General features: G+C 40.5%; 1 protein-coding gene across 4 annotated transcripts in view; it reads right to left on the reverse strand.

Annotated features, from left to right (window-relative positions):
* The window catches only part of SNTG1 (syntrophin gamma 1), a 221,007-nt gene that overhangs the window by 12,976 nt on the left and 181,164 nt on the right, over positions 1 to 26,867 (reverse strand). For all 4 annotated transcript variants that reach the window (XM_053396197.1, XM_053396198.1, XM_053396199.1 and 1 more), the window contains 4 exons: positions 21,712 to 21,828; positions 20,147 to 20,218; positions 14,727 to 14,879; positions 6,362 to 6,454 (listed from right to left, as the gene is read on the reverse strand). In XM_053396197.1, coding sequence (XP_053252172.1) covers positions 6,362 to 6,454; positions 14,727 to 14,879; positions 20,147 to 20,218; positions 21,712 to 21,828 — 435 coding nt within the window. The remainder of the gene's footprint in view (positions 1 to 6,361; positions 6,455 to 14,726; positions 14,880 to 20,146; positions 20,219 to 21,711; positions 21,829 to 26,867) is intronic.

The raw sequence follows: 26,867 nt of genomic DNA on the forward strand, positions 1-26,867 counted from the left end.
AGGCATCTGTTCTCTTGTTTGCCCCACAACATATAATATTCTGAGACAAGCTGCCTCTGAATTTGAAGGTACAGTTTAGCTGCCATGGTTAATAGTCATTCATAGGCATATCCTCTGTGAATTAATTTTTATTACCCTCTGAAGCCCTCTCTCTTACATCTAGTGGCAACAACTTCCATTCAGTTAACTCTGTGATGTGAAAAGGACTTTCTTTTGTTTGTCTTTTGTGGTAGAGAATCAAGTTTGCCTGCAGAAGGTCATGGGTTCAATCTCTGGCAACTCCAGGTAGGGCTGGAGAAGATTGCCTGCCTGAAACCCTGGACTGCCACTGCCAATCAGTGTCAAGATTACTAAGCAAAATGGACCAATCATCTGACTTGATGTAAGGTAGCCTTTTATGTTTATGGGGAAGGGCTACAACTCAGTGGTACAGCATCTGGTTTGCATGAAGGTGGTCCAAGGTTTAATTGGCTGCATCTCCAGTTAGGAATGAAAATATCCCGCATCAGAAACCCTGGAGATCTGCTGCTTTATCAGTGCAGTGGTCTGATTTGAAATAAGGCAGCTTCTAGTGTTTCTATTAATGACCACAACTTCCAATGTTTCAGTCACCTTTTTCATACCAAGCATAATTTATGCATAGTTATGCTCAGGCTAAAGGGGTGGGGAGCGTTACATAAATATTTCCTAGTTTGGTGATAGTGGTAATGAAACCCTAACAATACATGCTATTCTGCAAAAGCCATGATACTGGATTCCAATAAAGACTGTAGGGAGTTGATTGCTCTTTTGGACAGAAAATTACAATATGGGAACTGAAACAATGACTGAACTACCATCAGTATAATGATAATGACACATTTCCATTTTCTGAACACAAAGTGGTAGGTGACAGTCTTGAACTGGCATATGGTTGTTGTTGTTGTTTAGTCGTTTAGTCGTGTCCGACTCTTCGTGACCCCATGGACCAGAGCACGCCAGGCACTTCTGTCCTCCACTGCCTCCCACAGTTTGATCAAACTCATGCTGGTAGCTTCAAGAACACCATCCAACCATCTCATCCTCTGTCGTCCCCTTCTCCTTGTGCTCTCCATCTTTCCCAACATCAGGGTCTTTTCCAGGGAGTCTTCTCTTCTCATGAGGTGGCCAAAGTATTGGAGCCTCAGCTTCAGGATCTGTCCTTCCAGTGAGCACTCAGGGTTGATTTCCTTAAGAATGGAGAGGTTTGATCTTCTTGCAGTCCATGGGACTCTCAAGAGTCTCCTCCAGCACCATAATTCAAAAGCATCAATTCTTCGGCGATCAGCCTTCTTTATGGTCCAGCTCTCACTTCCATACATCACTACTGGGAAAACCATAGCTTTAACTATACGGACCTTTGTTGGCAAGGTGATGTCTCTGCTTTTTAAGATGCTGTCTAGGTTTGCCATCGCCTTTCTCCCAAGGAGCAGGCGTCTTTTAATTTCGTGACTGCTGTCACCATCTGCAGTGATCATGGAGCCCAAGAAAGTAAAATCTCTTACTGCCTCCATTTCTTCCCCTTCTATTTGCCAGGAGGTGATGGGACCAGTGGCCATGATCTTCGTTTTTTTGATGTTGAGCTTCAGACCATATTTTGCGCTCTCCTCTTTCACCCTCAATAAAAGGTTCTTTAATTCCTCCTCACTTTCTGCCATCAAGGTTGTGTCATCTGCATATCTGAGGTTATTGATATTTCTTCCGGCTATCTTAATTCCGGCTTCGGATTCATCCAGCCTAGCCTTTCGCATGATGAATTCTGCATATAAGTTAAATAAGCAGGGAGACAATATACAGCCTTGTCGTACTCCTTTCCCAATTTTGAACCAATCAGTTGTTCCATATCCAGTTCTAACTGTAGCTTCTTGTCCCACATAGAGATTTCTCAGGAGACAGATGAGGTGATCAGGCACTCCCATTTCTTTAAGAACTTGCCATAGTTTGCCGTGGTCAACACAGTCAAAGGCTTTTGCATAGTCAATGAAGCAGAAGTAGATGTCTTTCTGGAACTCTCTAGCTTTCTCCATAATCCAGCGCATGTTTGCAATTTGGTCTCTGGTTCCTCTGCCTCTTCGAAATCCAGCTTGCACTTCTGGGAGTTCTCGGTCCACGTACTGCTTGAGCCTTCCTTGTAGAATTTTAAGCATAACCTTGCTAGCGTGTGAAATGAGTGCAATTGTGCAGTAGTTGGAGCATTCTTTGGCACTGCCCTTCTTTGGGATTGGGATGTAGACTGATCTTCTCCAATCCTCTGGCCACTGCTGAGTTTTCCAAACTTGCTGGCATATTGAGTGTAGCACCTTAACAGCATCATCTTTTACAATTTTAAATAGTTCAGCTGGAATACCATCACTTCCACTGGCCTTGTTATTTGCAGTGCTTTCTAAGGCCAATTTGACTTCACTCTCCAGGATGTCTGGCTCAAGGTCAGCAACCACACTACCTGGGGTGTACGAGACATCCATATCTTTCTGGTATAATTCCTCTGTGTATTCTTGCCACCTCTTCTTGATGTCTTCTGCTTCTGTTAGGTCCTTACCACTTTTGTCCTTTATGGCATATGGTACCAGGGAAGAATTGGTGGGGGGGGGGGGGTTGTACAACTTGATACTTCATCCAGATAAGATGGAAATGCTGTTAAAGGCTCCATTAATTTGAAGATGAGTATCCAATCTCTTCTGGATGAAGATGCTTTCTCTTCCAAGGTATGTACAGATGGATTTGCTCCTGGATTCAGCCTGCACTTTTTAACCAGCTTTGGCTTGTTTGATCCTGGCCTCTGTATTCAATCCATAACAAATCTAAAGGATGCTTACTAAAGAATAATTAATTTGTGCTTCGTGTAATTTTAATATTTGTATGCTTTGTGTTTACACTTCTTGCTAGCTACTTTAGATGTTGTTTGCTATAGAAAAGTGACGTAATAATAATCAAGAACTACAAAGGCTTTGAAACCCAAAGGCCATCACTCATCACCCCAACCCCCCAGTTTTTGATGAATGGCAGGAGAGATAAAAGGGTAAGGATCTCAAGTTTGAATTATTCAACTTTACTGGCATCAGAAAAGGAAAAGCAGCAGTAGGATTTTGTCTTCACTCATGAATTTCAAAGATAACGAAAAGGCTTTTTGAGTTTCTCAAAAAAATAAAAATACCAGGATAGATTATGATATGCTGTTATGAGTGTTGCTGCCACAAGTAATAAATTGTAAAGATCAATAATATTGGGTAGCAGTAGCTTTCTACTGAAAAATACCATTGCTGTGAGGTAGGAATCTTCATAGTACAAGCTCCCATGTGATCTGGAACCCTTAGCAATCGGTTCCTCCTCTTGTATTATTGTTAGCAGTGAGCAGAATGTCAGAATAAAGCTGTTGAATTCCTATGCTTGTGTCACCAACCTCAAGGAAGCTTCCTAACTGGACCAAAATCTTGGGCTTAGTCCCTTTATCTGCTCTGTGTGGGCAAGCCTTCTCCTACAATTCATGTGACTGGCGACAGCCCCCACCTCACCATGTCCTCAAGAAATGGATTCACTCAGTTGAGTCAGAGGCTCTCTCAAAGTTTGGTGAGAAAAGCTCAGAGATCTCAAAACCCTTCTGGCATTTTCTTGTGGGCCAGATCAGGGACTTTTCAACACCGCTGAGCAGTGATTTGTGTACTAATATGGATGATACATGCAGAAACTCTCACAATTTTCCTGCACATTGCTTAGCTGATCAATAAAGGCCCTGATTGGTCAGAAGTGCAATTTTTGACATGAAAATTGAAGCTGTCAGAAATTTGGCCCAGCTCTTAATAATAAAAACACAGTAATGTGCACAAAGAGAATATGAATGGGGGTATGTGGGGGTTCCAAACCAAATTTATTCTTCTGGTCAAGTAAATACCTTGGGGAAATAATCTGCAGTGTTCTTTGAGGAGGCCTGGGGTATATTTTTGCAAGGGGGGGAGAAATCAATGGAAAGGCACCCACTGACTTCAGTGAGGTATAGATCAGGTTTGCGGTAATCATGATAATGTAAAAGCTGATAGTATGTCAGTGGCCTGTCAAAGCAAATTACTTGCTTCAGGTGAGTGAGCAAAGTAGGGTTTTATAAGGCTAGAGAAAATATTACAAGGACTGAGGCTGATTCTAATGGTTTCTGTCTGGAAGGCAGCTGGCATTTCTCTTATTCTGACACTGTTGCCAGCTGGATATGTTGATTAAGATATCTGTGTGTGGTTTCTTCTGTTCTGAAAATATAAATCCGAAGCCATAACTATGTTAATAGTTTTGTTAGTGCAGTTTCCTATCTGATGGATTCTATCAGAGGAAACGGTGTTGAAAGAGATTTTAGAGGAAAGTAATACCATGGAAGAAGAAAAACAAACTGTGCTTTGTTTTTCATGACTCTCATGGAGAAAGTACAATCTTGACATTTGACCAATGTGGATTGTGATTTTTCTATTAACATCTAGATAATAAAACAATCACCCTGATCCAGAGAAAACAATCTGCAAGTAGAAACCTATTTCACTCCATATCATTTGTTGTGAGTGGGAGTAGGAAACAGAAGCTGGCACAGGCACCTTTTTTTTGAATGCATTATAGGTTATCAGCACTGTCAGAGCTCTTACTATGGAGGGGGAAACGTCAGGAACACAACCAAAACCCCATTCTCTGCTTCTGGCTCCCTCAATCAGGGCCACGGAATGAAGGGCTATGATTCAAAAGCATATTATCTGCATGCTAAAAGCTTCAGTCCCTTTTCTCGTTTGTTTAAGAAATTTGTAGCAATGGGCAAGTTTGCACGGATTACATTTATAATTAGACTTGTCAAAATGAGTTTCTCCCCTTCCTCCTTGAGACTGGAAAATTGGCTGAGTTTATTCTGAACCAGTTAAAAGCAAGAATGGACTCTGTCATTCTCCCAATGGCATCAGTGTGAGTGCAGTGCTTAATGCTGCTCCCCCCTCCCCACTTCTCATAAGCACCCAAATCCCCTTGCCCAGCGGCAGCACTTTCTGCTCTTGTGGTAACAGTATGAAGGTTTTATATTTCCCCAAGCTCCTGGCATCAAGATTGCTGCTGTGGGAAGGAGGGTGAGGCAAGGAAAGATGTCCCCACACATTCTCTGCCACCAGAGCAGCAGCACCTGCTACCAGGTAAGAGAGATTAGGTAAAGAAGGAGTTCATCTCTGAACTGAATTAGAAAAAAACAACTAAACTAAACTGGGAAAGAATTCCAGAGATGCAATGCTTCTCTTCAAATGGAATGCCATACTGAATGCCAAACTTCATGTGAACTTCGGCCATATCTCTAGAAGTTTGTCCCTTTTTAGAGCTTTTGAATTGTGTGCTTTATGATGTTCATGGAGAAGGGGGAGAGAAAGGAAAAGGGATGGAACAAGTAGAAGAGCAGGGAGTGTATAAAAGGATCAATTCATGCATTCCATCTCAAGAACATGCTACAGAAATAAGTCCTGCAGAAACTATTTTAAAAAGCATATTGAGAATGTGATAGGATAAAATTATTATTTATTAAATTTCTATACTACCCTTCATCTGAGGATCACAGGGTGATTCACAATATAAAAACAGAAAAATACATACCATAGTATGTATACAAAAACAATATCTCCAAGTTTTAAATGCCATAAGGTAAAGGTAAAGGTACCCCTGCCCGTTCGGGCCAGTCTTGCCAGACTCTAGGGTTGTGCGCTCATCTCACTCTATAGGCCGGGAGCCAGCGTTGTCCGCAGACACTTCCGGGTCACGTGGCCAGCATGACAAGCTGCATCTGGCGAGCCAGCGCAGCACACGGAACGCCATTTACCTTCCCGCTGGTAAGCAGTCCCTATTTATCTACTTGCACCCGGGGGTGCTTTCGAACTGCTAGGTTGGCAGGTGCTGGGACCGAACGATGGGCGCGCACCCCGCCGCGGGGATTCGAACCGCCGACCATGCGATTGGCAAGTCCTAGGCGCTGAGGTCTTACCCACAGCGCCACCCGCGTCCCTTAAATGCCATAGATTCTTTAATTAGCCTAAAATCTGGGAGAAGAGGGATGTTTTTGCCTGGCACTTAAAGATATGCAACGAATGTGCCAGGCAAGCCTCCCTGGGGAGAGCATTCCACAAGCGGGGATCCACTGCAGATAAGGCCCGTTCTTGTGTTGCCACCCTCAGGACCTCTCATGGAGAGCCTCAGATTATGATCACAGGCTCCAGGCTTCATATGGGGGGGGGGAGGCAAATACAGCATAGTGACAGACTTCAAACAATGGCTCAACTCTCAACTGAAAAGATAATTCTTGGAAATGAATCATTAACAGCATGTAAACATCTTCTCATGGCCTTACCTTTGTTGCAGCATCAAAGCATACGAAACCCATGCCAAAGTCTATGGTAAGCCCCATAAGATGACTCTCCAGAACACAGGCATATGTCTTGCACTAGGAAAGATCGAAAAACACAGCATGTTAGATAGCGCTTCAGTTGAGTACATGTATTTTGAAAAATTATAGCTAAGGGGAAATACCCGTTTAGTTACAAATTAGCCATGGCAAGAACAAAATACATCTTTGCAAATAACACAAACCCTTAGCCATTCAATCAACTGGCTATTTGCATTGCATGAAAGAGAGCTTCTACCTCTACCTACATGGAAAACGCATAGGGGCTGAGTGTGGAGGCAGCATAGCAGGCAGCAGCGGCAGAAACAGGCAGGGGGTTGTAGGGGTGGCGGCGGCAACACTGCAATGCAACACTTCCCATTTTTCCTCAAGTGGTGAAGCAGGATGTGCCACCCCTGACTATCTGGCTACAATTTAGCATAGCAGGTAAGTAAATACAGTGGTACTTTATGGACAACTTGAATTAAGAACACTGCAAACCTGGAAGTAGGTGTTTTGGTTTGTGAACTTTGCCTTGGAATAAGAACATGTTTCACTTCCTGTTGAGTGTGTTCCATTTGTAAACTGAGTCCCCCGCTGCTATGGGAAAGCACGCCTTGGTTTAAGAATGCTTTTTTTAAAGAATGGACTTCCAGAACGGATTAAGTTTGTATACCAAGGTACCACTTTATTGGAATTCAACTGTCTTTGCCCATTCCTCAATGTAAATGAAGTAATTGAGAGTGAAATGCATCACCTCCTAATTTCTGATCACACATGGAATACATCTGCTCACATATGACTGGGGACACATGCACCTTTGGTAAATAAAGAGGCACTTTTATATGCAGCTTTTATGTCCCATTACTTTAATGCAAAATAAACATATTTTATTGGAAGTGAGTATGTAAACAAAATATATAATGACTAGGTATTTGCTGTTGATGTAATGGCTCATCAAAGAAGACAAGGGATAAGAAGACTCTTAGGTTCCCTGAATTTTCCTAGTGAGGCTCTTGTGAACTTCAATCTAACTATTTGATGGACCTGCATTTATCTATTTTTATGATTTGTATTATAGTTGACCCCCCCCCCAATTCATTTTCAAAGAATTTATGTCAGGAAATGTGTTGATAAGGGCAAACTTCCATTGCCAGCAAGTTGCTAATACAGCACTTCTAACATTGAAGGAAATCGGAAGAACTCCCTTTATTTTTAGTTTCTTATCTCTCCAACCCCCCCCCCCCCAATGCAGTGTGACATTTTGGTTTGCATTGATAAAATGAAACTGTTCAACACTGAGTTTCAGTTTACAACAAATTACATACTCCTACTGAGCTCCTTGTTTGATAGTTGGCTTCTGGTTCCTAATGCCAAGCTAGTACTGCTCAGCGCAAATTAGGTATTTTTCTGATCAGAACATCATTGTCAAGATGTGAAGTGCACAGCAGAGCTTGAAAAGGCCAAGCTACTCATCACAGAAGTGCTTATGAAAGATGCTACCTTTTCACATTAAAGTCAGAGACAAATATATTGAAATCCTTCTGAGACTGATGAAAACCCTAGTTTAGAGCTAGAAGAACAATGACTTAAGGACTTTTTATACAAAATAAATGTTTAAACAGAAACTGCCAAGCAGAAATAATTTGATCACTAATTAAGTTGTCCACTGCAAAGTGATTCCTATCAATTTAAATTCAGATTTCTGTTTTCTGACAACAGCATCCCCCCCAAAAAATTCTCTCAAATCATATAATTCATAACTAACATGATTTCAATAAACAAACAAATAACATCCAAACCTAAAGTGGCTCACCTGTAAATGCAGTCACAGATATGGAAAAGCACCTGCACAGCCTACTGGTGGAACTTTCTAGAAAGCTCTGGAAGACTGGGTATGCTGGATCCCTTCCTTTACACCCCTGCATAGTATCAATTACTGCATGGCCTTTGGGAGAAATGTCCATGGTGGCAACAATTTGTTTCCTGAGCACTTTCTGCAAGACTTCTGCAAAAAAACTTTCACATTTTAATGATGTCAGCCTCTTTGAGGCATGTGAGGCAGTGACTGCGAAGGTCAAGAACTTTACTCACACAGTTGCTACACTTTTTGAAGATAGCCCTACTCAGCACCAGGGCAAAATTCAAGGGGGGGGGAAATAAAGAGTGGAGAGGGGGAGCATAGAGCGAGAGATATCTCTTCGTGCCACTGCTTTTTGCACAAGAAAAGAAGGGAGCCTGAAGGGCTGACTCTAGATTCTTAGCCCATACAGAGATCACAAATGAGTTCACATGGATGAGAGGGGCAAATCCATAAGGCTTTCTGGGAAATGATATATAATGAATTAAAAAAGGTATTTAAATATACCTTCTTGAAGAAACCAGAGGCCTTTCTCTTGGGCATGGCCGGCCAAGTGGTGCCAAAGAAGGACAGAACTTTTTTCATGTATGCTACAACAGCAGCAAGAATACTCATCGCAAAGTATTGGAAGACGCAAGATTTACCCACTCTGGAAGAATGGCAGATGAAACTGATTGACTGTATGGGATTGGCAGAAATGATGAGCAGAATCCGTGACCAGGGAGAAGAGTCGGCAGAAGAAGACTGGAAAAAAATTAAGGACTATTTACAGAAATATTGCAAAATTAAGGAAAGTTAAATGGTGTTGGATTGAAATTGAGTGGTTTCTAGCTGTAATGATATAAAGGAACATAGATGGGAAAAAAGGGTCTGGAAAATAAGGTAATAATATAAGCTGTAATGCTTTAAGTGAAGGATTTGCTGAACAAATAATTTTAATTGGAATACAAGGAGGAGAAGTATGAGGAGGTCTGAGAAATTTGTTATTGAAAAGTATGTTTTATGAACTATATGTCTTTTTTAATCTTTTTGTTTGTTTTGTTTTTGTTTGTTTGTTTGTTTGTTTAAAAAAATTGGAAAATTTAATAAATATCTTTTAAAAAAAAAAGAAACTGAGAAAGCCAAAAAAAGAGAGGGGGGGGCAAATCCAATGCTGTCAGTCTTCCAAAGCTTCCTAGAAGGTCCCTGTAAACAGCCCAGGCACATTCCCATATTTGGAACAGAATAGAACGCACCAAGAATAACCAGTTAGTTGGGACACTGAGATGGGTATTCATTGCACTACTTATATGCTATACATCCACATTTTTAAAAGTAATCATTTTGTAAACATATGCAGGTTGCAAAGTATGTGTCAGGTGTCTAATTCCCTTATCAAACCAAAAGGGTTACTAGAGCTCTTTGGAACAGCAGTGTTTTGAAACAAGTGCCATTCAATATGCACCACCTTCGTGTGGGACAGCTTTTTCAAGTAATTCTAGGCAGCCCATGTTTAGATGTTGGCAAAGGCATAAAAATAAGACAAACTAAAGTGTGATATCTTCAGATGCTAAAGGAATTGTCCCATCCCAAATAGGTGGTGGAAAAAAGGGGGGAAAGGTAGGGTTGAATGGAAGAAGAGCCACAGAAATTTGGCCCATAGCTGAGGAGGCAAGCTTTCTTGATTCTGCATTCGTCTCCAGGGCTGTTGACTTTAGATTATTACTTTATTATCTCCCATAACAACCACAAATATTTGGTAGGAAGCAAGGAAAGTCGGGGGGGGGGAGAGATGGAATGAAAAGAGCAAGAGTCCATTCTAGAAAAGCTCTGCTAGCAAATGGATAGTATGAATCATTTCTCAACTGCCATTGCCAGAGCAGTCCTCAAAAAGTATCATTTATAATTCAAACTACTGGGACATATTTTCTATATAGCATGATAAACAATTGGATATAGCTCAGATGTTGGAGCCATGTGTTCCACAGGTGAATATGGCATGGCTCAACAAAGTATAAATACTGGCATGGATCTGAAGAATTGATCCATGGGATTTCATTATTTCTTGCCACAACAGGCACTTGTTCCTCCCCTCAAAAGGTAAGGCACAGGCAGGCACAATATGTGACCCATCAGAGTAGCAAAATAACCAGACCCTAGAACAGTGATGGAATAAAATCTTTATTGACAGCAAAAGCAGGGTAAGGGTTCTCATGACATTGGGGCCTGGATTATGTAATCATTCCATGATGGAACGGGTCTCCTGGGTTTGGACCACCCCAAACCCATTTCATGGGAGTCAGCCAGTGCTGAACTTTGTGTAGTGCAAGCCAAGCAAGCAAGGTCTCACTGGGTGACCAGGGTGCAGATTCCAACCAGGCACCTCAACCCAAGCTTGGAGGTGCCATGGTCAATTGTCCCCTCAGGCCCTTTATGGGCTCTCCCATCCTATGTTGATCGTGCCTAATACCCTTTCTGCCCTCAACAAACAATGTTGTTCCGCCTAACAAAGGAAGACCATAATTTCACTGGGGGAAAGGTGAGAGGGAAGTGCCAATCAGGTTGAGTGAAAAAAATTATTTCCGGCCCTGTCAACCAGCTACTCAAAATTGCTCAGTGAAGGTTCTAACCAGAGGGTGGGCGGGCCCCAAGTGGAAGGCTTTCCTCTCCCCTTTGCAAGGGCATTTTGCTGCAGTCTATGGGCCCCAGTGCTGGTGGGCAAAGGCATTCCATGCTTACTGGGTGTGGAATGAGACTTCCTGAGGTGAAACAGCATGTGAGGGACGGCTGCTAGGAATCATTGCTCCCCCCACCCCCAATATGTCGAAGCACCTTTCATATTCATGTGCAGGGAACTTTGATTCCAAGCCTCTGAATGCAATCCAGAGAAATTGAAGTCTGCCATTGGAATCAAACTTAGCATACACTGTTACACATTTGTGTATATGGGAATTGCACTCAACTAAAACAATAACAACTGCATTCCTGCATCCAGTTAATTATTATTAGTCCTATCAAAGTTGGAAAATTTAGAGTAGAGTACATAGATGCAGATGCTGTCTCTCTTTTTTTTGCAAGATTTCCGGAAAATGTTTATTGTAAGAGAAATAAAATTAAATACTGGGCTTAAAATGATTAGCAAAAACTAGTACATAAAACACCCAGTAAACGTAATAGGAGAAAATAAATGATTTTTTATTTTGTGGGTGAAACAAATCATTCCACAGAGAAAAATAAAAAATGAAGTAATCAATGGAAAGCCTCATAAGCAGCCATATTTGTGACTCAACTGCTTGTTAAAGCTCACCAACTTCATGTAAGTTTTATTAATATTTAGTATATTATGTAGTAATAAATGTTATGGGCATAAATGTTTAATTTTATTAACTTGCAAAAAAAAAACCCCACAATTGCTTCCTTTTGTCATATCTTTCAGTTATAAAAATGATTAAAACACAGAGATCATTGGGCTGGAAACAGAGCCTCATAATTCTTTTCAGTCCCTCAGATACCTTACTTTAGGGTTTGGATGCTCACTGTTACACACATTCATAAACGTACCCCTATCTCAAATTTCTGGGCAAAGTAACTTCTTTATGTAAAGGACTGCAGTGGCACCTTGTGTTGAAGAAGTGATGTGGGTTACTTTAGAACACAGGTGTGAGGAACCTGTGGCCCTCTGGATGATGCTGACCTACAGCTCTCATAGTTCCTGACCATCGGCCATGCTGGCTGGGGCTGATGGGAGCTGCCGTTTTCAACACGTGGCGAGCCAGAGGTTCCCCACACCTGCTTTAACCTGTGTGGCAGGTAAGCATGAGGAAGTAACTTTAGAGTGAAGGAAAGTTCTGTTCTAAACGCACTGGCCATCCACCTTAGTGTTCTAATTTAGCAGTTCAATACCTCTGCAAGTGCTAGATTTGCTCCATCAATCACTTCACCTAAGGATCAGTCTTCCCCTCCCCACTCCCCCAGCTACAAAGCTATGAGTAACAAGCACAACTCCTAGCAGGAAATATTGAAAGGTGAAAGATTATAACGGGCTTTGAGCAGCTGTCACAAATTGGTAAAGAGATATTAATGTGCACCACAGGTTAGAGTGGTAAAGGGTCAGTCTCTAGCCTCTCACTCTCTGGCTCCTAATCAGAGGTTTTATTTCACCTGTAGCTTTTCAGCTTACTTTAATTAATCCCCTTTGCTGTGAACTTGGAGAGAATAAATTGAAGAATGCTGCCAAGAGAGCACATAATGTCAAAGTTCGTACAGATCTAATATAAACCGTTAAAACATTACACCTGCCATAAAAAGAGTGAATTATTTGCTTTTGATTATTGATTTCACACGCTGAAAAAGATGAAAAAAAAAACCTATTCGGAATGAAAGTTTCCCATATAAGAGGCAACTCAATATTTAATCTACCATGTGCAAAAAGTACAGAATCTTAAAACTGGGTCTGTGAATAATTCAGTTGCCCTAGTTCAGGAGCAGAAACTGAAGCATCATGTTCCTCAGGCCCCAAAACCTGAAGTATACTATAGCTTAGTAGGAGATGTTTAAAGTGGGAGAGAATGCAATGGAGGAAAAAGCTCATCCAAGCCCATTTCTAAAGCGGAAAAGGCTCAGACTCTTGGCTACTAAGTTCATGCCAGAATTCCACTTTTCAAAAATCAATGTTGGTACAAAATCATAAATGTAAGTTTGAATTTTTAAAAAGTTCATAAAGGTACAAATTAGGATAAACTAATAGTTGTACATTATGACTGTTATTTAAACAAAGCTGCAGTGCTACATATCTAACTGATCTGAGTGAGATGAACTATCTGCAAATCCAACAAGTAGAACACACCACTGCATACGTTTCCTAACAAGATGCATTTTCTTTTGTAAAGATTGCCCCATTATATTACAGAGAAGCATTCCCTGCCCTCAAGACACTAGGTGATTTCCCCAAGTTTCCATGTGAAAAGAAGGAGCTTTGGCACTATTCTGTATATGTAAAAACTCAAAATAGCAACCAGGTTCTGTGCCTCTGCCAACTGAATCAATCTGATTGATCTGCCAAACAATGGCTGCATATCAACTTGAAACACATTGTAATTAATTGAAAATGGGCTAAGAGGTTTACAGGGTTAGAGGGGAGGGGAGTCGTTCATCAATCAGTATTGCAAAATTGTAATACTTGCATTAAAAGTACATTATTTGTGATCCGTGACACTATTTGTGATCCTGGATAAGTTGGGGAGAGGGGAGAAACCTGAATTACTAGAACAGGAATGGATGTAAACTATACCCATTAATATAAGAGATACCCATCCAAACATCCTATGTATTTCAAAAGGATGAAGTATAATAAAATAATAGATGTTCTATTCTTATAAATATTTACGTAACAACACAGTGACTCCCAAGTTCTTCTGCCACCCTGAAATCATCTGCACTTATAGAATCATAGACTTGTAGGGTTGGAAGATATTCATCTAGTCCAGGCATGGCCAAACTTGGCCCTCCGGTTGTTTTGGGACTACAGTTCCCATCATCCCTGACCACTGGTCCTGTTAGCTAGGGATGATGGGAGTTTTAGTCCCAAAACAGCTGGAGGGCCATGTTTGGCCATGCCTGATCTAGCCCAACCCCTGCAATACAAGAATCTTTCCCACAGTTGTCCCTGAGTGGACTCAAACCAACAACATTCTGGTTGACAGTGAGATGTATGTTACCAAGTCCTGGTCTCTCCTTTACCATCCCATAAAATTCCAATTTCTCGTTGTCTTCTTGAATAAATTCTACTATGAGATCAGAACCACTATGCTAATAGTGACTAGCCCAAGGCCATGCAACGAGCTTCATGGATGATCTGCGCCCAAGTTTCCCAGATTTAAACTTCTAGCCCCACTATTGGGATGCACCGTGCTGCCACACCATTGTTTATCCTTATCTCATTAGCAGATATTTTTCACTTTCAAAGCAAAAGCTAAGAAAATAAGCAAAATAACAGAAGGCTGCAACTCAATGCTTCTAGCTGCTGAACTGCCATTTTGGTTTGGTCAAGAACGTATCAAACAACCACACCTAATCTCACTAGTACTTTCAGTGTTTGGGTTTCAAAAACTAAAAGTGTATGCAGAACCCTATCTTGTTTTGTTTTTAAATGAGATTTTTTTTCCTGTATGGAAACAATTTGTAGTAGATCATTAACTCTTTTTTCCATTAAATATTCCAAGCCTCCGCCCTCCCCCCAAAAAAGTCTTTGGTAATAACTATCACTACCATCAGTGCTTTTTAAAAAAAAGAAAGAAAAGAAAAATGTTTAGAGGTTCTCTCATTTTCCTACTCATATTTAAATACTGCCCCTCAATGAGACCAAACTTAGATTCACAAAGTGTTTAGGGGTATGCGTACCCCTGCGTACCCCCAGAAAAAAGCACTGACTATCACATAAAATGTATTGCATAATAATAACACAAAATGAATTTGACACCGCATGTTTCTTACCTGTATTCGTTCCACTTCTAAAAAAGTTGCTGATTGGAAGGCCTTTTCCCATAATATGAGGTCACATTCTAATTCCACAGAAAAGTAGAGATCCTCTCCCGTTTCAGACTGGACACCAAAGCAGTGTTTTCGACGATCCAGTAGATCACTGTCCTGATGAAAACCTGGAGTTATATAATCTTGCATACATCAATTAATATTTCTTACAGTACAGACCCACATGTTAGATGCAGAACAAAGTGCCATGTAATTTTTATTCAGCCCACATTAGTCTCAGCATTTAAATGGCTTTGAAATAAAAGAATGTTTTAGAATTTTCACGCCAAGTAGCAGAGCACAGTTTGGCTACAAGGATTCACAGGTGCCAGTGTCCAATTTCTGAATAGTTCCCAAAGTTCCCAGTCTTAAAATGTCTCAGAAGTGTGTCATATATTTTGTGTATTCATGCACAGAAATATACACCAACAATTTCTTTACTCTGCTGAAAAACACTACAATTTCTTTTTGGCAAGGCTTCAGATAAAGAAAATAAACCAAATGCATTCAAACAGTTCTCAAATTATTGGACTTTTCTGCTATTCGTTTAGCAGTGAATGTATGTTATCTGTCATAAGGGCTGCAGGCTCTTGAATCTAGGCCCGTTGGAGGTTTTGAGGTATCCTGCTTGAGGAATCAAGGCCCTCCAAACAGTCTTAGGCTATTTTCCACAAGTGGTGGTGTAATTAGTTTTGTTGCTGTTGTTGTTGTAGTTGCAATTTGCTGGTTCTATAAACTAAATGAAGGAAACTGCGCTGACTGGCATGCACATATAACTAAGAGTGCTTTCCCTCCACCGTCTATGTGGAATTAACATTTACAAGTGATGCATCCAGATTTAAAGGTACTTGGGGAAATGTTGTCATTCTCTTCCACAATTGAAAAGGAGGGTATTCTCATCACTCTGATTCTTGAGCAACAACCTACGCAATTAGGGGCCTCTCCTTCAAATACAAACACACTTCAACATCTTGCTTCTTTGCATAACCCGCCACCAGGATTCTTTGCCCTTTAGACCCAATTGTACACTGAATGATTTCTTCTGAGCTGAACAACTCCATTGGGATATGTTTGCATTTCCCTGCATCTAATTTAAATCACATTTAATCCACCTGGGGATTTCACTGAGTCCTTGGAGTCTGCTTGGAGCTTTGTTCCTAAATGTAATTAGCCTTCAAGCTCACTGCATGGCCTTAAGTTGCCAGTCATGATCTCATATCAAGGGGACTGTTAAGATAATGTGTGGCTTTCTGTTGCATGGAGAAAGAGTGGGATACAAAATGTCCTGTAGCAGGCAGCGTCCAAATGCACACACCATTAAAAGCAGCAGTGAAGAAAACTGGCATCCACACACTGATGCACATTCAAGCACCCATCAAAAATGAAGAAAAGAATCTAGATGTGATGACACGCATCAATAAAAGAAAAAAGGTTTACTTGAAATTGTAGCAACTGATAGCTGCATGAGGAAAACACATTATATAAATTTTAAATGGAAAATAACGGAAGAGAGCCTGAGCAGAACATGTAACCATGGGAAAAAGATGGAAAATGAAATGGAAAAAGCTATCAATCCCTGCTCCGTTTTCTGATTCCTGTCCATCAAAAGATCTCTGTGCCAACTCATCTGCTCCTAGCGCAACTGTGATGTGCTACTATACTTTCTGCTATCCTCATGGCTTGTATTTTGAGATTCACATATCTTGGATAAATATGCCAGAACTGATTAGTTTGCTTCTTTCATAATGAGCTCAGGTAAGTTTGATATACTAGCTGCTGATGTTTCTTTCTATATATTAGTACTTGGGCATTTGACTCCTCCTTTGTATTGTAACAGAGGAAGGCTCAGTCCCAGTTCTTGTGCTTCCAAGGCTACAGCTGCTGGAACTGCACATGACCCTCCAGAAGTTGGCTTTTAACTACTCTCACCCCTGACCAGGGACCAGGCTGGATGGGGCTAATAGGAGTTTCCTTACTTCTTTATTTTATTCCTTTTTTATTATTTCTCTTCTGTAGATTAGTTTGGCTTTTATTGTATTCTGTGTTTGAAACTTGTAATAAAATTTGATTAAAAAAAGAAGTTCCAGTTTATTTCATAGTTGGACATAGTGACCGATTCAGGTTGAGGGGAAAAGAACAGAAATAATTCCAGATAAAACTTGATAATCATTATGACTTTAAAAAAAGAAAAGAAAAATAAATTACATGTAAAACGGATCACCAGCCACACAACACGCACATTCAGGCAATTATCCAATCACTCATCTTCAAGCATCATCAATAATCAATTGTAACTGATTCCTAAAATCTACTGAAGGTGCTGTCTTGTCTAATACATGGTCAAATTAGACACAGTGGAATTTCCATACACCAACCTGTAAACATTTTCAGATTCAACTCATTTACATAACTTATTCCAGTTTCTAATGTCTGGAGACAGAACCCTAAAAAGAACTTTATGTTGAGCTAGGTACTCAAAAAAGTTTGCTCTACTTTTTGTTGTTGTTGTTGAAAGTAGGGAGTAAGGGGAATGCAAATGTAATAAAGCCTGTAGCACAACTGTCAAGTACTTGGCTCATATCCCAGAAGAGTTTAAACCAGCATCTCTTCTAATGGGAAAGTGCAACACTTGCTGGCCTAATTAATACTGATTTTCATGTTAAGTGAGAGCAATACATCTGTCTAAGGGAGACAAGGACTTAAAAATAAATTATTTCAAATTAAAAGTACTCAACAAATGCCAAGGTTTGGCATTATATATATTTGGTCTGCTGCTTCATAGACTCTATTTCTCTCTGTGTGTACCTTAAAAGTACCTTGTAAGTATGATACTAGATGCAAAATAATTCAGCTTCTCAAGCTTCTTGATGATGGAACTGAAAGAGACTGGAGATAACCTGCTCTGAACAATGTTTGTTTTGTGGCCCCACTCCCTTAATTTATGGGCCCTGGCTCTGGTTGGACAGCACAAGGAATTTTCAACATGTTGACACAATGCTCAATAGTAACTTTTGAAAAATATCTGCTCAGGAATGCAAGCCTGTCAACAGACACTGCAGATACCTGTCTTTCTTAACATGCAGTGCTAGGGAAAGCTTCAGAAGAGAATTGCTTCATGTCCCATTCCCTGCCCATCCCATCCCCCAAACCATTTGGTGTGAAATTTTCCTTTATAGAAGTCCCATTATCGTGTTCAGTTAAGCAGAGGAGTATCAGCATTAGTAATTGTTGATTGTTGCTTAAATGGCTATTGCCAAGGGGAGCCATTGGGGATAGAGAGGGAGAGAGAGCAAGAGCTAAATGAGGGGAGGAAGGAGAATGAAAATGAGAAATTGGAAAGCACATTTGGAGAGAGAATGCCAGAGGCAGAAACAGGGGAGTGAATTTAGGATAAAATGATGCCTCTTCCTTGTGCAATAAATGGACATGATGCAGAAAGACTGGCTTGGTTCTAATCATTGCCTTGAGTCCAGCCATTTGTGTGCTAAGAATTACTTATGCACACAGTATATTCAGGCTCAGGGCCTTACCATGCCTAAATGACACTGACTAGATGCTACAGCACTGAATCCCTAGAGACAATATTAAATTAAGACTGAAATGACCAAGTTTCTGAAAAAAATGGTTCCTCACTTAAGGATAAATTACAATTTTCAAACTAAGTGTAATGGGAGAACATATCTTAACACTTCCAGTAGAAACTAGTAGCCTTCATTTCTTGCCATAATGTTGTGATAAAGCTGAATTTATTTTCCGATCACCAGATGCCACGGTATAGTAAAGTTGGGCAAATGATGGTTTTAAATTCAGCTCCTGTTGCAAGGCGTTAGCCAAATAGCCACTTCTACTTCTATAATCCCAGACACGATATACTGTGAAGTATTGTTGTGCGTACATTAGCTTTTTTAACAACTCCCTTTAAAATTATTTGTTAGCATTCATTTACTGCTTGGCATTTAGGGCTCTACATTTAAAACAAATTGGACTATCATAAACCCTATCTTATTATGTTTCATTAAATGTAAAGCACAGATGGCATGTAAAGATAAACATCAGATAAGAATAATTGCATTTTTACACTCAATACTTTAAAAATACAATTTGGCTACCAGTTTGTCACTTCTCAATGGTGTTTATATGATACAAAAATGAGGGGGGAAGTCACTTAAAAAGTGATTGTGTGTACTGATCAAGGTGATTCATTCATTCATATTGCAAATGTGGGAACATTTATGGTTACGATTCCTAGAGTCATTTGTGAAATTGCCCTAAATTTACAATATGGTTTGATGCAAGCTGTGGTATCATTAACAAACCTCACCTAATATTTGGAAGCAGATTTTAAAAAATTGAATAATGAACCCAACACATAATCTATTCAACAATAAAGCGGTTAGGGCTGGTTCCAGGTTTGAAGGGACTCTTTTGGCATAATGCCCTCTGGTGGGTCTCTCCCATATGAGTGCTTACTTCACCCACTGTGACAGTTGAGCACCAGGGTAACTTGGGGCCACCATTCCTTTGTCACAATTCACAACTTCTACAATGCACAAGAACACCCCTGGAGCACCCCCAATGTAATGTAGGTCTCAGCCATTTAAATGTCTCAAAATTTCTCAGCAATGCTACATTGTGACTGGCTTGGGACATTGTAGGAAAGTTAAATGGTGGCTCCAAGTTGTCCTCATGCTCACTAGAAGCCCGCGATGAAGGGATGCAGCTCAGGGGCAAAGCAAATGTTTTGCATGTAGAAGGTTCCAGGTTCAATCCCTGGCACCTCCAGGTAGAACTGACCGTGCCCCCTATCTGAACCTCAAAGAGCGATTGCCAGTCAGCACGAACAGAACTGAACTAGGTATACTAATGTTCTAACTTAGTATAAGGCAGCTTCCTATACTCCTGAAACAAGGGGGTGTGGAGGAAGAATCAGTAGCCAGTCATGCTCTGTGTCGGTAGATGTCAAAGCACCAGACACTGTCAAAGGTGGCCCAGTGCTGACATTGGCCATATGAGGTGCTGTAGCTCAGGCCTCCTTGAAAAATTAGGCCCTCAGAGTTGGAAACTCAACTCTACTCTAAGGTGTATATGGTGTCTGTGGAATGACTATGATTGTTCCGTGTTAAAAGAAAGGTTCCTGACAAAGCTACCCTTCTTATTCCACATGATGCTTACAAGGTCAGTGGCAAAATCTTAGCCCACATTAAATCCTTTCCCCCAAATTATTTCTATCATTTTGAAACTGTTCACACAGACCATTTTTCTCCACCAACTTGACTTCCATGGGATATTTTGCTAGCAGTAGTCAATGACTAGGTTGTGTTTGGTGAATACAGCCATCCCTCCTTCCCCTCAGTACAATGAAGTTGCATTTTTATTCTTCATACCTTGAGAATTTTGTACATAATCTCATATACAGAAAATGTTCTTTCGGCTCGTGTCCAGTCCCACGTAGTAACCTTGGGTGAAAATAAACAAAATTTAATTGAACTGATTTTTCAGCCAGTTATATCGGTTGGAAAGTAATGTCAAACTATGGTGTACAGCAGGGGTGGGAAACCTTAGGCCTGAGGGCCAAATGTGGCCCTCTAGTCTGGCATATATGGTCCTTGGGACTCTCCTTAAGCCACACCCCTCCTCACTTGCACCCTTTTTCTGCAGGCTATGCCCTCAAATCCTTCTTGAGTGTTTTTGTCTGGTTGGAATGTGTCCTTGAGCTCTGATAATGACTCCCACTCACCCCTGTGGAGGTTAGAAAGGGTTAAATCAGAGGCATAGCTGGAGGGGGGGGCAATGTTCCCAGGTGCATTTTTCTAGGGGGTGCTGTTCATGCCGCCCTGCCAACCCTGCACCACTTCACAAGGCTGGAATCTAATCTGAATGATTCAACAAGCATAACCTGAAAGCTCTGCAAAGCCAATTTCTGTGGGCAAGCTCCTTACAAAAGCAGTTTCAGTGTGATATATCCTCTTTATTGGACACATGCCAAATAAAACACAGCATATTTACATGGCAAGGATGCCACACGAAGGAGGAGGATCTCTAACAATGATCTCAGAAGGCAGCCAAGTTTGTTCACATGGGAGTAGACAGTCCTTCAGATATCCAGGTGTCAAACTATAAAGGGTTTCAAAGGTCATCACTAGAATATTGGATTGAACCTGGACGCAAAATGGAAGCCTGTGTAGCTAGTACACTAAGGGATTCATACACTCCTTATATGTGGCCTGTATGAAGAGCCTGACCTCAGCCTTCTGGACCGTCTGAAGTGTCTTTTTTTTGTTTTAGCATCCTGTTTAAGAGCTTACTCAAACTTTGGGCCTAAAGAGTTATATTTCTATGCACTGAAAAGTTTTCCCTTCTTCCTTATCAGATCTGCTCCAGGACAGGGAAAGAATCAGGCAGTCCTCTGTAGCGTGGTCTAATGCTGGCTCCCTCGGCCTGAAGCAAGATGAGTGCCGCACCCCATAGTCAAGTTTGACTGGACCTAACCATCCAGGGGTCCTTTACCTTTACCTCATGTAGAATATATTGCAGTAATCTAAGGAAATGAACCAGGGTATCTCCCCAACCTCATTCTTTTGTTATATGGTCAGAAACAAAATTGTACACTAGAAGAAAATTCTATCAAGATTTTTTCCCCTCATACTTATTAGCTATTTCCTCATGATTATGACATCAACAAAGAAGGTAGTTTCTGGAAACATGCTGTGTAAAGAACAGAGAGTTTCTAAGTTTACAGAGAAATCTCAGTACTGGGAATGGTCAAAATTAGTTGTAAGGTCATTTCTTTTCATAGCAATTTTGTGTTAATAAATCAAATTTCCCCATCACTATTGTTGCTTTTCCTTACAACAGAGCTGAATGAAATGCCTAGGAGTAACATAAAACCTTTATATCAATTTCATAAAAACCATTTAATGGGCAGCCAATAAATGGTACTAATACTTACTGGAGGTGCTATAAATTTATAAAGTGAAGAACCTCTCAACGCTAGAAACTTTGGTGTATACATTCTGTCCTGAAGAGAATCTTGTTCCCGTTCTTCTGTCCAGCCTGTGTAGACTATCTGGCAGAAAATACAAATAGTTTTGACAAATTCTACACACATACAATGAACATTTGTTATGAAAATATGCAACATTCAACAGCCTGTTTCTAGAAGTCCCACGAACTTTCTGCTGTCACAATCCACGTCTTGAATTGTGCCTATGTGTCACTCAAGATTTATTAGCACAGAAAGTCATTCAACAATATACATAATATGTACAACTCATCACATACATAATTTCAAGCCTTCAATTGTGCAAACAGCCCACTGTTAATTAAAATTCCTAATGAAATGCTTCTTTTTTTGTTTTCTTTGCAACTGTGTGAAATAAAAAGGAGAAGATGGAAATAAATTTTCACTGCATTGCATAAAAGAATATAATCACACTTCCCCACATTAGATTATTATGTGAAAATGATGTTGCAACAAATATACTTAACAGTGCATTCAAGCATGTTTGCAAACTTTATGTGACAGTTTTGTTACAGGAAACTCTATTATATTATACTGAGGGAGATGTACCAGCTGTCCAAACATCATTCATAACATTGCCAAAACATGGTATCATATGATGTTCATAATCACTTGTGAGGATACTCATCTTCTAGTGGACCATGAACTTGAGTCTTAGGGTTGAGCAAAAAAAAATTTGTGACCCAAGTGTCTGTTTTTAACCTCTTTTAGAAGCAAAAGAAAAGCATAACTCGGACAATGTTACTGTCTCTTTAAACTGCATTCACTGTAAAATGAATTACTTGACAATGGACTACATGGAGAATATAGCATGTCTTTGTTTTTAGTGCCCCTGATTAAAACTGTAATTGAAACACTAGACCTAAGCACTTGTATTTTTATGCATCGAAAGATTTTCCCTTCTTTAGTTTCTACTTAGTTCAAAACTAGCAGCATGGAAGAGTTGCTGTGATTTATTGAAGAAACATCTCATCTACTAACTACTTGTGACTTTGAATGTAGCTTTTTACTGGAAATTGGGGGGGAAATCAAGCTGCAGCAAAAATTAAGAAGAATTGGAAGCACACTTCCTTTGCATCAAAGAGTCGCTGCTTTTTGGAAGAAAGGCCATCTTTCAAGGCAAGAAGCACCTAATTGTCACAGGAATACCAGAAATGGCTCAGTAGACTAGATTCAGCTACCAGGCTTGTCACCTTTGTGCCAATATCATAGGAGTTACCGACCCTAGAAGGATGTAGGGCCAACTAAAATGGTCTATACCCTTGATGACTTTTAGACACAACTGATTTCTACAATGCCTTCATGGAGTTTGCTACTGCCATTGCTAGCTATCCAACTGATAGATAAGGAAGATAATTTACATGATGGCTCCTACATTTGCAGGTCCAATATCTCGAGATTCTGATCTGCTAGTTCCCATAAATAAAGTTAATCAAGTATGTGTGAGAACTGGGGATATTTAATTTATAAGCAAGGGATTTTGTTCATTTAAAAGATTTTCTCTCTGAAAACCTTGATAATATTTCATAATGTCTCATGTCATTTATCAACGCAGATAAAGCCATTTGTTCTATATAGATGCATTGATATTTCACACTGGATTTTTTCCCCCAGTATTAAAGCAGTCCCAGAAATTTAAAGCAATTGCTCTTTGATATATTGTTCCCTTGTCTCTCTACATCATGCGAATGAATTAGATTGATTTCACTGACGGGCCTTTCTTTTATTAAAGATTTTTTAACATAAAAAGGATATTTTTGATTCAGACCGTACAGCACCTGTCAAACTGTTAATTCAAAAGACTACAAGATATCAGAAGCAATATTCAAGACCATCTCTTGCTGCATTGCAAGATATGAAATTGATCAGGGAAAGGGGGAGACCCTATAACTTTGTTTCAGCAGAATTGTAAGTAATTTATATTACTGATATGCTCACTTACCTAAAGGAAATCTTACCAAAAAAGGAGGGGGGGAGAAAACCATAGTTAGATAAACAGCTCATAGGACACCAAATAAGTAGTCCCTGCATGCAAAAACCTATGCTGTGGGGATCAGAGATCAGGAAAGTAGATGCAACCCCTTGCCCATATTTTCAAACCTTCCCATGTTCACCCCAATTTTTCCGCTGCTTTAGCCCAATATATATCACCCCGTGCCATTTGTTTTTTCAGCTCTACCATTCTGAACCACCTCAAATGGCTCTTTTTGCCTTGAAAGCCTTCCCCATGCTTCTCATTTACTCTTACAAAACGCCATCAAAACCTGTGTCAAAAACCCATCTTTTTGGCTTTTACAACCCATATGTCCAGGGGTGAGAAATCTTTTTCAGCCAAGGGCCATATTAACTGGTTAGAAAGCTGCTAGGGGGATGCATTCCAGTTGATGGTGTGGGCAGACCCTCATCTAAGCACTTGCTCTCAACATACACACTATAACAGGGTGTTAGAGACACAACACACACACTCATGCACACACACACACACACACACACACACACACACAGGAAGCTATATTCCGTGCTTTTTTCCATTAAAAATGTTTAGGGGTACTCTCATTTTCCTACTTATATTGAAAGACTGCCCCTCAATGAGGCCAAACCTAGATTCACAAAATGTTTAGGGGTATGCGTACCCCTGCATCCCCCCCCCCGAAAAAAAGCACTGGCTATATTCCATGGAAATGGGAATATATTTAACTCTTACTCTCTGTTTCCTCCATATACAAAGTTTTGAAAGAAAGAAAGAAAGAAAGAAAGAAAGGCTCTCTAATTTTCTTAATCTGCCCTAATGCATATAACATCAATGACAGCTGACCTTCAAGTCTGGCTTTCAAAACTGCCATTTCAAAATGCAATTTCAGACCCTTTTTATTTACCTGGGTCTTTCAAATCATCATCATTATCATCATCATCATCATCATCATCATACCCCGCCCGTCTGACTGAGTTGCCCCAGCCGCTCTGGGCAGCTTCCAGCATATATGTTGTTGTTGTTGTTTAGTCGTTTAGTCGTGTCCGACTCTTCGTGACCCCATGGACCAGAGAATGCCAGGCACCTCTGTCCTCCACTGCCTCCCGCAGTTTGGTCAAACTCATGCTGGTAACCTCGAAAACACTATCCAACCATCTCGTCCTCTGTCACCCCCTTCTCCTTGTGCCCTCCATCTTTCCCAACATCAGGGTCTTCTCCAGGGAGTCTTCTCTTCTCATGAGGTGGCCAAAGTACTGGAGCCTCAGCTTCACAATCTGGCCTTCCAGTGAGCACTCAGGGCTGATTTCCTTCAGAATGGAGAGGTTTGATCTTCTTGCAGTCCATGGGACTCTCAAGAGTCTCCTCCAGCACCATAATTCAAAAGCATCAATTCTTCGGCGATCAGCCTTCTTTATGGTCCATCCAGCATATATAGAAACATAATAAAACATTAAACCTTAAAAAGCTTTCCTATACAGGGCTGCCTTCAGATGTTTCATAAAAGATATATTCATCTCCTTGACATCTGATTGAAGGGCATTCCACAGGGTGGATGCCACTCTGCCTGGTTTCCTGTAACCTCACTTTTCGCAGTGAGGGTACCACCAGAAGGCCCTTAATACTGGATCTCAGTGTCCGGGCTGAACGATGGGGGTGGAGACGCTCCTTCAGGTATACAGGGCCAAGGCCATTTAGGGCTTTAAAGATCAGCACCAAGACTTTGAATAGTGTTCAGAAAAGTAAGTTAGTTGCTTTGTGTTACCATATAGTTTTATTTGTGATCTGCACTGTTAAATTCCAGTTTGTTAATTTTATATATTGTTAGTTTGGAAACATTAGCGCAACTGAAAAATTAACTGGCCTGGGGGTCATCTTGGCTGACCTGCATTGTGAAGCATCCCTTCATCCAGATACAACCCTGTTCAGTGTCAGCCTTCAGTCAGGAGACTGACTCAGAGACATCCCCAATGCCTAAGCCAAAGCCTACCAGCATCTGTGATCAATAAAGTTGTGGCTGTTTTCAGTTCCAGAACATTGTTGTGCCTGTTTATTCTTATGTTTCACTACCCCTTCCTGGCTCCTGGGGGCTTACTGCACATGGCCCTGCAGCTGCAAAATATATGTGTTAGTATCTATAGTTGTTGATGCATGTCTTGTTTTATACAATCCAACATATCTATACAGTAAGAAATCATCAATGTGTCTTGTTTACTTGCCATGCAACTCACCTGCCCACTGGCATAGAAACATTATTCTGTAATCCCATTAGGCTGTCAAATTTATCACTAATAGGACCCTACTGTCCTTTTTTTCAAAGGAATGCTATGGTTTGCTCAAGGATCTAGGGACATTCATTGACAGTCTCCACAGAGCTGTTCTCCACAAATTCTTTGATATGAGTTTCCTACACATTGTGACCAAGAATTTACCATGCATCAGAGAGTCTTGTGTACTGCTTCACATTCCCCCTGAAAATCCACAGCAGACTGTTTGCTACTATAAAAATCATAGCTGTGAAAGACAAATTGAGCTGGGACTGCAAAGAAGTCCAGAAGTCTTAGTGGGCTTGGATTAACTTAATAGTGTTGAGGCAGCAGGGATAAAGTATGCTTTGGGTAAGTCTTTTGGATATTGAATTTCCAGTGGAACTAACTTACAGGCATAACACTAATGTCTGGATAACTAAATGACCTACTCCCACCCCCTAAGAGCTTGCTCCTCGTTTATATTCAGGCACTACAGGGTGGCTAAGAATTGAGAGAGACCAATTTATTGCAAGATAATTCTACTTATCCCCTTTCCTTGGCAGTAAGTCATTTTGTTGTTGCTATTTAGTCTCTCTGGACCACTCTTCAATCTTGATTTCCTACTATACTGCCTGCATTCTGACTTCTGAAGCTGCTCCACTGTGACTTATCATGGTTTATGGCTCAAGATAGCTACCTTCAGCTCGATTTTCAGCCAAAGATACAGTATTGCTCTGACATGATCCATCTCCAGCCCCATTACCATTGTGTACTGGTCTTTCTTCCCAGTATTTACAGTCAATCCACCTTTTTTTGTTTCTATCACATGCTTGGATTTTGAATGCGCTTCTATAAAATTAATCACA

This window comes from Podarcis raffonei, chromosome 7, assembly GCF_027172205.1.
Source record: "Podarcis raffonei isolate rPodRaf1 chromosome 7, rPodRaf1.pri, whole genome shotgun sequence".
Classification (NCBI taxonomy): Eukaryota; Metazoa; Chordata; class Lepidosauria; order Squamata; family Lacertidae; genus Podarcis; species Podarcis raffonei.